Source organism: Cajanus cajan, chromosome 6 (assembly GCF_000230855.2).
Source record: "Cajanus cajan strain Asha chromosome 6, NIPB_CcT2T_4, whole genome shotgun sequence".
NCBI classification, from domain to species: Eukaryota; Viridiplantae; Streptophyta; class Magnoliopsida; order Fabales; family Fabaceae; genus Cajanus; species Cajanus cajan.
In genome coordinates, this window is record NC_138522.1 from 61027098 (window position 1) to 61041105 (window position 14008).

At 29.4% G+C, this 14008-nt stretch overlaps 1 protein-coding gene across 1 annotated transcript; it reads left to right on the plus strand.

Annotated features, from left to right (window-relative positions):
• The first annotated feature begins 2702 nt into the window (after positions 1-2702).
• Positions 2703-7467, plus strand: LOC109796588 (cell division cycle protein 48 homolog). The gene is made up of 9 exons (XM_020356266.3): positions 2703-2862; positions 2954-3119; positions 3703-3931; positions 4632-5398; positions 5488-5709; positions 5864-5935; positions 6022-6303; positions 6436-6795; positions 6898-7467. The coding sequence occupies exons 1-9, from the start codon at positions 2834-2836 to the stop codon at positions 7201-7203; spliced, it is 2433 nt and encodes an 810-aa protein (XP_020211855.1). The 5' UTR covers positions 2703-2833; the 3' UTR covers positions 7204-7467.
• The last annotated feature ends 6541 nt before the right edge of the window (positions 7468-14008 follow it).

Sequence of the window (14008 nt, forward strand, 5' to 3'; positions counted from 1 at the left end):
TATGATTTTTAAATTTTTTAAAAATTTATATACTTAATCTATACATCAATAACTTTTAATTCAACGGTTGAATTATTGAAATTTAATGTAGATGATAAATTATTAATCGAGTGGAGAAAGTCTACCAAAACTAATTTTTATCATTTAATTTAAAGTTTTTAATGCATAGATGAAATATAATTTTTTTTAAGAAATTAAAATTGTGTGATACTTCATTTCAATAATTTAATTTAATGTGTAAAATATTTTTATAATTATCTGTCAATTTGAATTAAGGATTGAATTATTGAAATTTAACATAGAATATTAGTTATTAAACGGGATAAATATAAATAGATTTACACATGAAGTAAATGAATTCATTCTCTCTCTTCTTTTATATACATACATACATGAATATACGCGCGCGCACACACATACATATATATATATATATATATATATATATATATAAAGTATCATCAATTAATTTGAATCACAATATATATTTATATTTTAGCCAGAATTTTAGAATCTCAAAAATTACATTCATCGTAATATCTTTAATATTTTTAATTACTATAATTATGTATTCATATAAATTTAAAAAAATCAACGATATTTTACTGGAAAAGTAATCAAATATAGTATTCTCACAAAATCTTATATTATGATTAAATTACTTTGATCTCATATACATTAATAGAATATTCATTTTCATCTTTGATCAAATTTAAGATAATAATATAGAACATCTCTTAAAAAAATAAAAATAAAAAATAAAATAGAAATGAAAAACAATTAAGATAACATGTTTTCAAAAAGTTATTTCAAAAAGTTATTCAATACCAATAGAGAGGCAATGTAGAATAAAAAATCATAAAAAAATTAAACAAAAAAGTAATAAATACAATGTTATCACGTGATATTTGCCTACGTGACACACATATATATATATATATATATTATATTTAATTTAATTTAATTTTAGATAAGTTTAGTTTAACTGTTACAAAGATCTATTATACTTCAATTTTGAATTCAGTAGATAATTTTTAGATTTTACAAATTAAATAATAGAATAAAAAGTCATTGAATATTTAGATACAAAAAATGAATATAGAATTGTCACGTGATATCTACTTAACTAATATAACCTTAATTTATAATATATAAATAGGTAGATCTTATTTAAAATTTTAATAAATAAATATCTTTAAATAATTTATATTATTATATAATATTTTTTTATTTAATAATAATTTATTTTATAAATAATTATCATAAATAAAAATCAAATTAGATACGAAGTTAAAAAAAATTTATGAACTCTTTCGTTAAAAAAAAATCTTTAAAAATGTTCTCACATAATATATTATTATTGTTTTACATACTCGCGGGTACCTGTTTAATAACATTTATTAAATATCTTAATTATCCTTGTACCACATCACTCTAAAACTACACCCTCTCGTCTTATTTTCTTTCCACAGCCGCACAACCCACACATTAGTCATCACGTATTATGAGATTGAATTATTGATGTATTTTAAGTTATTGATTATCTTGCTTTTTTATTATTATTTCAATAAAATTAACGTTAATTACAAGTTCAAAATTAACAATTTTTTTTAAATATTTCAATAATATTAAATATAAACTTAAAATTATTTGTAATATAATTTTTTTAATTTCTTAAAAAATTTATAAATATCCATGAATATCCACGGATATTCAAGAAATTCATGGATACCCGCTTAACGGATACCCGCATGGGTATGAGGCGAATATGGGGCCAATTTTCATTCAGCAGGGTGGAGACGGGTTTACTATTACCTGCTCCCATGAGGTCCCATTGTCATCCCTAGTCATGGATCAATTTGAATTAAATTTGTGTTATATATTTTTTTAATTAACTCAATTAAATTTAATCAAATCAATTTCAATTAGGTTCCTCTAATATTTTTTACAAATCAAAGTGATCTGTCTATAATTTAATTATTTTGAATTGAATTTTTGAACTTATCATTTAAAAAATAAAAAAATCTAAAGTTAAAAAAAAATAAAATTATATTTATTCTTATGTTGTATACGTAATTGAAGCATATCTATAGTTAAGCTCCAACCCAAATAAATTGATAAGAAAAAAATATAAAACTATAGAATTGTGTGTGAACTATGAAATGTTATAATATTAAAAATGAAGGAAAAGTTTGACCAATCCTTTAATCCAAACTTTAAATATTTTTTTCATTAATAAATTTTAAGTATTTATAAGAATATTAAAAATAATAGTACATGACAATTGAATGGTTAAATTGGATTATGTTAAACTTTCAACATAATCCATATCTATTATAAAGTTATTAGATTTTTATTTTTCAATCTAAATTAACCTAAAATTTTCTTCATCTTATATATCTTTATGCAAATATAGGAAAAGAAAATTAAATTTATTTTATTTTATATATAAATATTTATAGAGAATTAAATTACCATTTAGCATCCCAAAACAAAATAAAAAAGATTGACAATATTTTATAAATCAATATAAATAGAGGATCTTCATCTTATCAAAGATCCATAAATTAAATTTTGGAAAAATACACCCCTCCATGAACCAAATATAAATTTGATTCGATAACTTAATCATAAGTAAACAAAAAGATATATATAAAAAAAAGTAAAAAAAGGTATTTCTTTGTTTACAAGAAACGGAGCAACCCCCGTATAAATATCGCACAGCACACCAACCATAGGAAGAAAGGAAACTCACCTCAGATCTACACGTCTCTGCGGATTCATCTCTCTTCTCTTCTCTTCTGCACACTGCACACCACTTCTCTCTTCCCTCATGGCCAATCAACCCGAATCCTCCGACTCGTACCTTCCTCTCTCCTCGTTAACTTCCCTCTTTGCTTTCGATTTCGCTGAATCTCTTTTTTATGTGTTTCTGTTTTCGATTCCTTTTCAGTAAGGGCACCAAGAGGGACTTCAGCACCGCGATTCTGGAGCGCAAGAAGGCTCCTAATCGCCTCGTTGTCGATGAGGCTGTCAACGATGACAACTCCGTCGTCGCTCTTCATCCCGATACCATGGAGAAGCTCCAACTCTTCCGCGGTGATACTATCTTAATTAAGGTAATGCTCATTTTCTATTGTGATTTACTCTTTTACTATCACTATCACTGTTTCTACTTGTAAGAGAGTTAGGTTTTTTAGGTTGTGATTAGTGATCAATGACCGGAAATTATTGTTTCTAAGGGTTGCAAGTTGTTTGAATTGTTTACAGGTATTTGTTATAATGTTGAGGTTTCCTTTACTTCTGCCGATGTTATGATTTTACTAGGGTTTGAGTTCAAGAAGAAAGCAACTGGTTTGGATGTTTGTTTGCATGCTATGTATGAGTGATGGTGTGAGTTTGTTTTGTAAATTGAAGGGCGTGGGGCCGAGAGAGGATTATTGTTCCTTGAAAGAGATTGTTAACACTCTCTGTTAAATGTGTTGAGTTAAGTTGTAACTAATTTGTAAGCTAATCGGTAATTTATGTTTGCTTTGGTGAAACTTGACTTGAATAAAGACACCGTTATGTTTTGAGTTTTGTCCTATTGTGTTTTCTGTCTATCTATCTATTAGTGGAAGTTTGAGCTGTTTAATTTTTTCCTTCTGGATAACTTGTAGCCTGTATAATTATAATGTTTCTTTTCTGCATTTGATCCTTTAGGGAAAGAAAAGGAAAGATACAGTCTGTATTGCACTTGCTGATGAGACATGTGAGGAGCCGAAAATAAGAATGAACAAGGTTGTGAGGAACAACCTTAGGGTTAGGCTTGGAGATGTTGTTTCGGTGCATCAATGTCCTGATGTGAAATATGGAAAAAGGGTCCATATTCTTCCTGTGGATGACACTATTGAAGGAGTAACTGGAAACCTCTTTGATGCATACTTAAAACGTAAGTTACTACATCATTGTTTTGTTAGACCCTGTAAAGGTCATCTCTTTTGCTTATTGATTGTATATTTACTGTATTTATTCATTCGTGTCCTTAGTCAGCTGCAGCTTTCTTCTTTGATTATGAAAGGCTTGAAAAATAATTAGTACTCCATCTTTTGTTATTTAGTTTTAACATTTGATCTCTTTTGGGGATAAATTCTGTTGTGAATTTAATGCAATGCTTGTTTTCAACAGTAATAATTAAATTGCATTTCTGAAGAATACTCTATATTTTGGGAAACAGTTACTATTTTTATTACTCAAACATAATCACCATCTGAAAATCAACAATCCTCTTATAAATTAATTGGTCTCATAGAATGAATTTCCATTATGCCAATCAACAATCCTCATATAGTGGCTTTCTTGTCTTATGGGAGTTTCAATATAATGACTTGATCATGAATGTATTTATATATACATGATAGTTGATTATACCTCTTGAGTAGTTGCAGAGTCTCCATTCTTAGCATGTAGACAAAGAAATTATTCTTTATGGAAATATCTATGGCAAGTTTTTATTGTCACACTAAACTTTGGCATCATTGCATTGTTGAATTTTTACTGTTATTTTCATTGGCATCTACCTGTCTTGCTGACATTTAAACTTGTGGCATTCTAATTTATTTTTAATACTAACTCATGTTTTGCTATTGTAGCTTATTTCTTGGAGGCATATCGTCCAGTGAGGAAGGGTGACCTCTTTCTTGTGAGAGGGGGGATGAGAAGTGTTGAATTTAAAGTTATTGAAACAGACCCTTCTGAATATTGTGTTGTTGCCCCAGATACAGAGATCTTTTGTGAAGGAGAGCCTGTTAAAAGGGAAGATGAGAATCGATTAGATGAAGTTGGTTATGATGATGTTGGTGGTGTAAGAAAGCAGATGGCACAAATTCGGGAACTGGTGGAACTGCCACTAAGGCACCCACAGTTATTCAAGTCTATTGGTGTTAAGCCACCAAAAGGTATTCTGCTGTATGGACCCCCTGGGTCTGGTAAGACTTTAATTGCTCGAGCAGTTGCAAATGAAACTGGTGCTTTCTTTTTCTGTATCAATGGACCTGAGATCATGTCAAAGTTGGCTGGTGAGAGTGAAAGCAATCTGAGGAAGGCATTTGAGGAAGCAGAGAAGAATGCGCCATCCATCATATTCATTGATGAGATAGATTCAATAGCTCCAAAGAGGGAGAAGACTCATGGTGAAGTTGAGAGGAGAATTGTTTCCCAACTCTTGACCCTCATGGATGGTCTTAAATCACGTGCACATGTAATTGTTATTGGAGCCACAAATCGTCCTAACAGTATTGACCCTGCCCTTAGGAGGTTTGGAAGGTTTGACCGGGAGATAGATATTGGTGTTCCTGATGAAGTTGGGCGTCTTGAGGTTCTTCGAATTCATACAAAGAATATGAAACTTGCTGAAGATGTAATATTAAAATTCCTTTCTTATGTTTTGGTTTAGTTTAAATGTTCTGAATTCTGTGAGAGATAAATAGTCCATTTTGTCATTTGCAGGTTGATTTAGAAAGGATAGCCAAGGACACTCATGGTTATGTTGGTGCTGATCTGGCTGCTTTGTGTACTGAAGCTGCACTTCAATGCATCAGAGAGAAAATGGACGTGATTGACTTGGAAGATGAGTCCATTGATGCTGAAATATTGAATTCTATGGCAGTGTCTAATGAGCATTTCCAGACTGCTCTTGGATCAAGCAATCCTTCTGCTCTCCGTGAAACAGTAAGATTATATCAGCAGTTCTTAGAAGTTTATTTTATGAACGTTTACTGTTAAATCTACTGTTTTCTTGTTCTTACTCCTTTTGCCAGTTTTTTTTAATTACATCTTCCTATGTTTGATGATTCTCTAATTTCAACGTTTTTTCTGGAATCAGGTTGTTGAAGTGCCCAATGTCAGCTGGGAAGATATCGGTGGTCTTGAAAATGTTAAGCGGGAACTCCAAGAGGTAATAGAAGTTCTTGAATTGAATTACATTGATGCACTTGCTTCCTTTCTTCTGCTACTAGATCTTAATAATGTTCTATTTTGCAGACTGTTCAATATCCAGTGGAACATCCTGAAAAGTTCGAGAAGTTTGGAATGTCTCCTTCAAAGGGAGTTCTCTTTTATGGTCCTCCTGGTTGTGGTAAAACGCTTTTGGCAAAAGCTATTGCCAATGAGTGTCAAGCAAACTTCATAAGTGTCAAAGGTCCTGAACTACTCACAATGTGGTTTGGAGAAAGTGAGGCTAACGTGAGGGAAATTTTCGACAAAGCTCGTGGTTCTGCACCATGTGTTCTATTTTTTGATGAACTTGACTCTATTGCAACACAGGTTTGTACTGCTTGAGATTACTAAGCTAGGGCTTTGGGAAAAGTTATTGGTTTTGACATAATATGTGCAGGCAATTATTATTGTCTTTTATGGATACCTGCCTTCACATATTTGCCTTGCTTTGTCTTTCAGAGGGGTAGTAGTGTTGGAGATGCTGGTGGTGCTGCTGACAGGGTTTTGAACCAACTGCTTACAGAAATGGATGGGATGTCAGCTAAGAAAACTGTGTTTATCATTGGGGCCACTAATCGACCAGATATTATAGATCCAGCTCTTCTGCGTCCAGGTCGTCTTGACCAGTTGATTTATATCCCCCTCCCAGATGAGGATTCCCGTCATCAAATATTTAAAGCTTGTTTAAGAAAATCTCCGGTCTCAAAAGATGTTGATCTTAGAGCTCTTGCAAAGTATACTCAGGGCTTTAGTGGTGCTGATATCACTGAGATTTGCCAACGTGCCTGCAAGTATGCCATTAGAGAGAACATTGAGAAGGTGCACTTTTTCTTTATATTTTATTTATAATTTACTAATATTGTTGAAAATACTGTAAAAATGAATGAATGAATTTTTTAAATTATCAATCTCTCTTTACAGGACATTGAGAGAGAAAGGAGGAGAAGAGATAATCCTGAAGCAATGGAAGAGGATGATGTTGAAGACGACGTAGCAGAAATCAAGGCAGCTCATTTTGAGGAATCAATGAAATATGCTCGAAGGAGTGTTAGCGATGCTGACATTCGCAAGTACCAGGCATTTGCTCAAACGTTACAGCAGTCAAGAGGGTTTGGAAGTGAGTTCAGGTTTGCAGATTCCAACTCTGGTGGTGGTGGCGGTACTGCTACTGCATCTGACCCATTTGCCTCTGCTGGTGGAGCTGACGATGATGATCTTTATAATTAGGTTAATTTGTATGCTTGATATTTATTCGTAAATGCCGTGCTCTTGTTTATGTACTTCTCATTTTGAGGTCTGTCTAAAAGGCTTCCCTTGGATTATAATTGACATTCTTCGCAAACGGCATTTGTTCATATGGCCAGAGCCTCTTCCAAAGTTGACATTATTTGAGTTTTATTGTATTACTTGAAAGCTTCTGAAGCTTTGATGCTCAATTCTCAAGTGTATAACACTTCATATGAACATAATTTTACACACAAATTTATGCTATTTCTTGTGCTTCTTGTGCCATGAAATTTTAACGGATACCAGATACCGAAATTTTCCATGCAAATTATATTGTAAAGAAAAATTTGTTGGTACCTTTATAAATGTTATTAACATAGTACAGTACTGTGGATGGTCTCTGAAATTATTTTTTTGCATGGCGTTTTTCAGGTTATTTGGTGTAGAGTAGAGTATGAACATGCAGGTTATAATTTTAATGAAAATTCTATGACCTATAAAATCTTATTAAATAATTCTTTTTATTTTTTGAAAATTAAGGAATTAAATTGAACTAATTAAATTAAAGAGTAACAAAAAAGTAATTTTTTATTATTATTTTGATTTACTTCGAACCTCTGTTTAGTTTGCTTGGAGTTTTGCATATTTTTTAATCCAATAAAATATTCTTGTATATAGATTATTATTTGAATAATTATATTGTAAAAAGTCTGAGTTTAATTTTATTTTATTGATTGTATATACGCTATAGTATACCTTATCATATTTCAAATTGCATTTACCCAAAGGCTATTTAGTCGGTAAAACTAAAGTGTGATTTTAGGTAAAATTTACCCGAAACGTTTAGTTTTAAGTAAAAGTAAGACTACCCTTAAGCTCGAGGGTTAGTTTCAAAGAAAAGGAAAAAAAAATAAAATAAAATCATATTACCTGTTAGTGTTCTTGCTCTTTCTCGGAATAAAACACCAATTCCGCAGCCTCAGTGAAAATCAATATCCTGATGCTTGTATATTATAGACTATATTCCCTCAAATCATAAAATTTGTCATCACAAATATATTTTTAAAATGAGTTTATACCTAAAATATGTAAGTAATGTTGAATTTAATTAAGATTACCATATATCTTAAATCAAGCAAATACAGGCTTACTCGTGTACTTAAGAATGCTTTTCCCCTTCTGAAAATGAATTTTCGTTGTTACAAACATGTTGGACTAATACTCGCATAACATTTTCCAGGCAAAAACATTATTTGCTCCGATTTGCGAAACCCGACATGTCCCGGATAAGCACATTCATATCAACTTTTTTTATTATTTTTTAATTATATAGTCCGCGCATTTCTCATTTTGTTTGTTTTTTCTCTTTTCACTTCAAAACATTATTTTAGGAAAAATGCTATTTTTTCGGAAGTTATTTATTTATTTGTCTCCGCATTGCATCCCCGTGGGGACTTTGTTTTTAGACCCTTTTATTTTATTTTTTGTTTCATCATTTTTTTTAGATAGTTATTCTTTTAACACAGACAAGGTACTATGCTTTTTATTCTAGTCATTTTTCTCACGCTTTAGACAATATCTACCAATACAAAATTACTTTTGATTCAAAATAGTATTTTAAAATAACGTTTTACTCGATTGAAATGGTGTATTTGATTTTGCGTTAAAAACATCATGTATTAATAATTTTACGTCAACTATTTTAATAGTAAATGAGAGAAAACTAAAATGCATGAAACTAAATCTAAACAAATATTTTTTTTTTTATTTATAAAAGAACGTTATCCTTAAATTATTATTTTTTATTAGGATAAAATTAGCTGTTGAAAACTACATTTTACTTGACAAAAAAATAGTTCACTTTTTAATTTTTACAAATTAACAACTAAGTACAAATGATAATGATATAGCAAATCTGAGTTTTTGGCCCAGTAAGAACAAGTGAAACATAGCAAGAACAAGCACGGGCCACTAACAAAAGAATGGGCCCATGAACAGGCCTCCCAATGTTACAATAAAGCCAAGCCAACAAAAAAAAAAACATCTAAACTCGACTTGGTGCCATGGAATCTAATACAGATAGGAAAATCTAAGACACAATAAAACAACCTCAATCTATCCGTAACAAAATAAAACCTAAGGACGTGCAAGTAGATCTATCCGTACATATAATGCTTATTATGGTCGGCAAATATCAGTTTCAATGTTTTCTTCTTTTCACTTAAGCAAATCTAGGAAAGGTTTGTTTCTATAAACTTATTTTTTAAAATTATCCATAGGCACAAATCACGGTTCACACAAGTCTCAAAATTATAATCAAGAGTGTAGTTTCTACTGATAGGATATTATTTTAACATTGTGAGAATCAATCCTAAGAACACCAGGTTAAATCTCTGTATAAATACTTAAAAAAAGTAAGAAAAAAATGTAGTACTTCTCAATAAGTTAAGAGTAGTTTATGTATAAATTAATTTTAAAAAACTTCTTATTCAGTTTCTTTAAGATATATTCTTTAACTTATATATAAGTTAATTTTAATTTATAAAAAAATAATTTATTTATTTTTCCTAAAATTGCTTACAAAGAAATTCATTTAAATGGGCCCTAATAAAAAATAATAATCGTTGGACAAAGGTCTCGTGATTTTATTTACCTTCTCGTGATGTCGTGGATCAAAATTTCTAGGACTCTTCAAAAAATATTTATTCATTTCGAGGACTCTTCATGTTCAAAATTGGGCTTTATTGGGGACCTAAAAGTAAATCTGTTAGACATTTAAGTCTTAGTTCTAACAATTTAATATTTTTCCCACTAGTTTTAATGCCAAAGTCAAGTGTTGATTTCTGTTCAAACATTTTGTCAGTTGAAACAAATTTTCTGAGTATATATTTCTTACTGAGTGAAAATATTTTCTTTCAAAGATGAATCAATAAATACGTGGGCCAAAAAGAAGATGAAATAAAGTAAATAATAAAAAGCAAATTGTACAATCTTTTGTAGCCATTTGTTTTTTTCCTTTGCTTTGACTATTTGGTTCCTGTTGTCTCCCTCCGTTATACATCTACAAGTCCCGTGCACTTATCATTAAGTCTTAAAGTATAGTTTTAAAATTGTCGTATTGGAATCACATTCGAAGTGGGTTAGTAATATTTGTTTGAGTCAAATTAACGACGTCACATGCTTAGCGATGGGACTTGCACAATGGCCCAAGTCAAGGTTTGCGGGAGAAACAGGGTTCATGTTCCTTAATGCAAAACAACCCACGACTTCCTAGCCTCGGGTTGGTTTGGTACAAGGATTGCAAACATTTTTCTTCTTTTTATTTTTTATTTATATTATTATTTAGGGATGGGGTATTGATTAGACTAAATGACTTTATGAGGGACAGTCTCACGTGGAAATCAAGTCCTAATAACGGGTCCTCCATCACTTTTTAGACCTATGATAAGGTAATTTGCTAGCTGTTCTTTGGGTTTCACTTTCATGTCACCATTTTATTGAAATATACTTATAGTTGTATGTAATGATATATATGTATATAAACTTGTGTAGTTATCTACAAGTTTATAGAAAGACGATAAAATATAGTTTGATGAAGGGGATACCAAGGAATCTCTTATAAAAATGACGATTTAAACACCACTAGACTTGCTTATTTGCAGAATATACACAATTAAGAAAAGGATTTGTCAAATAAATTAAACGTTTAAAAGATATCGAAGTCTTGGGAAATCGTTTTACATATAAAAAAGAATTAGGAGTAGTACTAAGTTTTAACGCTATCATATTAATTTCTAAAATTAAGAATTTATAAAATTAGTCCTTGAAAGTGTAAAATGACAGTAACATTAATTCAAAAGTCAAAATAATGTGACTAAAATAATTATATTGATATATATTTAAAAACTAAAATGATAGTAAGTGGTTAAACTTAAAGATTAACATTTTAAAAATTAATGCCACAATCAATTTTTTTGTTTTATAAACTAATATAAGAACGTTTTTTTAAATTTAAAGACTAAAATGAGTGTGTAGTGTTAACTTCGAGAATTAGTACACTTTCCTTATAATTATTAACGCGTCTTGTTCTTCGCCTATTGGAAGCTTGCCTACTAACCACTAAGGCATTAACATTATTTAGATGAAGAAATTTCATGTAAGAGAAAGAGATCATGTTGCTCAGTCATACAATTACAAATACGAAGTCACACAAAGAAGTTATATCGTGAAATGAGGACAAGTTCATTTTTGTGACTGAAGGAGACAATGTTAGTTGTCAATCATCTAATGCACAATAATCAAAGAGAAACACATCAAATCATATGGTGAAAAAATAATAGAGAAAGCATGCAACATCATATCATACACGTAGATAACAATTATGCCGGAGAGGAAACACCACACCCTTCCCTTTTTCCTTTGCCCATTTTGCATGACTTTTTTCAAGATACAAAACTAATTAAGGGAGACAAAAAATATCTTAATTAACTTGCCTCTTTCTGTACAAAAAAAATAAAGACTCTTGCAGATGTAGACTAAGCAATAATTAGTCTCACAATTATAGTTGTATTGAAAAACAAAAGCATCTATAATGTGTGTATTCTTTTTTATTTTTATAATGATGGTACCAAAAATAAAATTTATGATCTGTCAACAAAAAAATCAAATTTATGATATGATATAAACTACTGAAATTCTGTACCATGACTCTGAGTTATTTAATGCATGTTTGGTATTAAAATAATTAATGTATCTTTATCATTGGTCATTAAATATGTAGCGAAAATATAACTTTGTTCATTAAATTATAGCTCTCGTTGAAACAAATACATTATAAAATGTGTCATTTACAGCTAACTTAACATTGAATAAGTTTTTCCAGCTGTAAAAAAACATTGAATAAGTTTTCATTAGTACAGTTTTTGTTGATGAAAATTTAATTGCAGTTAAATATATTATGAATTTATACTAACAAATAATTGAACTACCAGTGAATTACCTGGTGATAAGAGTTAAGATGATATATACAAATTATTAATATCAATTTTTATTGTTGTTATTTTAATTTTTATTTATTAAAAATACTAACACGTAATTTTGTTGGAATAAAATATTAATACATGTTATTAATATATGAGATCTACACACGTATATATATATATATATATATATATATATATATATATATATATATATATATATAATTTTCATCCTTAAAAGTGTTTTTATTTTTTTTATTCTCTAATATTATATGTGACACTCATTTATGTAAATTTACATGTTTAATGAAATATCAAATCATCATTTCAAGTGATACTTATTAGTATACTATATCATGTTAACATGTAATAGCTTTAAAATATTTTTTAGATTTCTAAAATAATGTTGTTTAAAACAAGCATTAATAACAAAAAAAAATAGTGATTGGCTTTAAATTTTTGAAGGAAGAAATAAGAAAAAAATATTTTATAGAAAGTAAAACCAAAATTTGTTCAATTTACATAAATCAAAAACAACAATCTTATATTTTAGAGGAATAAAAAACAAAGGAAAAATGTACAAAGACCAAAATAAAACTCACTTATTTAAGAAATACTAAAAAACATGTTTATCTCTAATAATAAATATATAAAATATTAGTGAAACATTATAATATATATATATATATATATATATATATATATGAATTTCATGTGGGTCTTTCATAAAAGCACGAAGGCGAATGAAAGGTAGCCAAGGCTTTACATGTCAAGGTTGATCTACCTTTCATATCACTTTAAATTGTTTGACAAAGACATTTATATAATTTTGTATGAAGTTCTTTTACTAAAAAAAAAAGAGAAAAAAAGACTTTCTATTTTGTTTAATTATGTCACTAAAAATAATGATTAATCTTTGATTTCTGTTATTTAAATTGAGAATATATATATATAATAAGTATAATTTTCTCAATTTTTATTTTATACTTAAAGTTAAAATTTAATCCTTAAATAACTTATTTAAGGAATACAAATAACTACTGTGTATGCCAACTAATATGGGTAAAAATTTCTATTTATATACTTAAAGTGAATTATGATATATTACTTAAAAAGTAAATTATAATATGTTTATTTCTTATTAATTATGTTTAATAATTTTTATTAGATACTTATAATTATAATACAAACAATCTATAGCACGTTTGATTTTTTTTTCATTTTTTTGCAAGATACATGGAAGGAACGTTTTATAGACTCATGAATTCGAATTTTGTACCAATATTTTTACCAATTTGGAACAATCATTTTAAATAGTATTTTTGATGTTTCACCGCAAAAGTTAAATGAGGTGATAAACACAACTTAGTGTCACCACATGTTAATTGTTAATTTACTTTCTATTTCTTCCTCTGGGTGAATTGTTTCGTCCAATTTTGATAGAAATGAAGGATGGAGTGTGGATACATAAAAATTGTTTGTTTGTCACTTTAATAGTGTGATTTAGAAAAGAAAATGGAATCTGAAATTATGGCAGCACTGACAAGTGGTTGGAGAAGATAACCTAAAAATAGGTATGAATAAAAAAAGTATTTAATGATGGATGTGTGCAGTACTTTTAAGAACAGCCACACGTGCGTCTCCACGTGGGAAGCTGTGAGTGGGTGGTACAGAAAAACACAAGAGATGGGTTTGGGTAACACAGTAACACTTCACTTTCACATTTCAACTTTGTCAGTATTGCACGTGTTTGCTTCTAGCTCCCCCTCCCCTCCTTCACATTGTCTAGGTACTACTACTACTGCAACTGGAAGCACCAAGCCTAC

Bases quoted from the DNA above. Each gene is read 5' to 3' on its own strand.
- LOC109796588 (XM_020356266.3), top strand. From the start codon at position 2,834: ATGGCCAATCAACCCGAATCCTCCGACTC. The intron at 5,936-6,021 runs GTAATAGAAGTT...TCTATTTTGCAG, and splicing joins TTAAGCGGGAACTCCAAGAG to ACTGTTCAATATCCAGTGGA. The intron at 6,304-6,435 runs GTTTGTACTGCT...TTTGTCTTTCAG, and splicing joins TTGACTCTATTGCAACACAG to AGGGGTAGTAGTGTTGGAGA.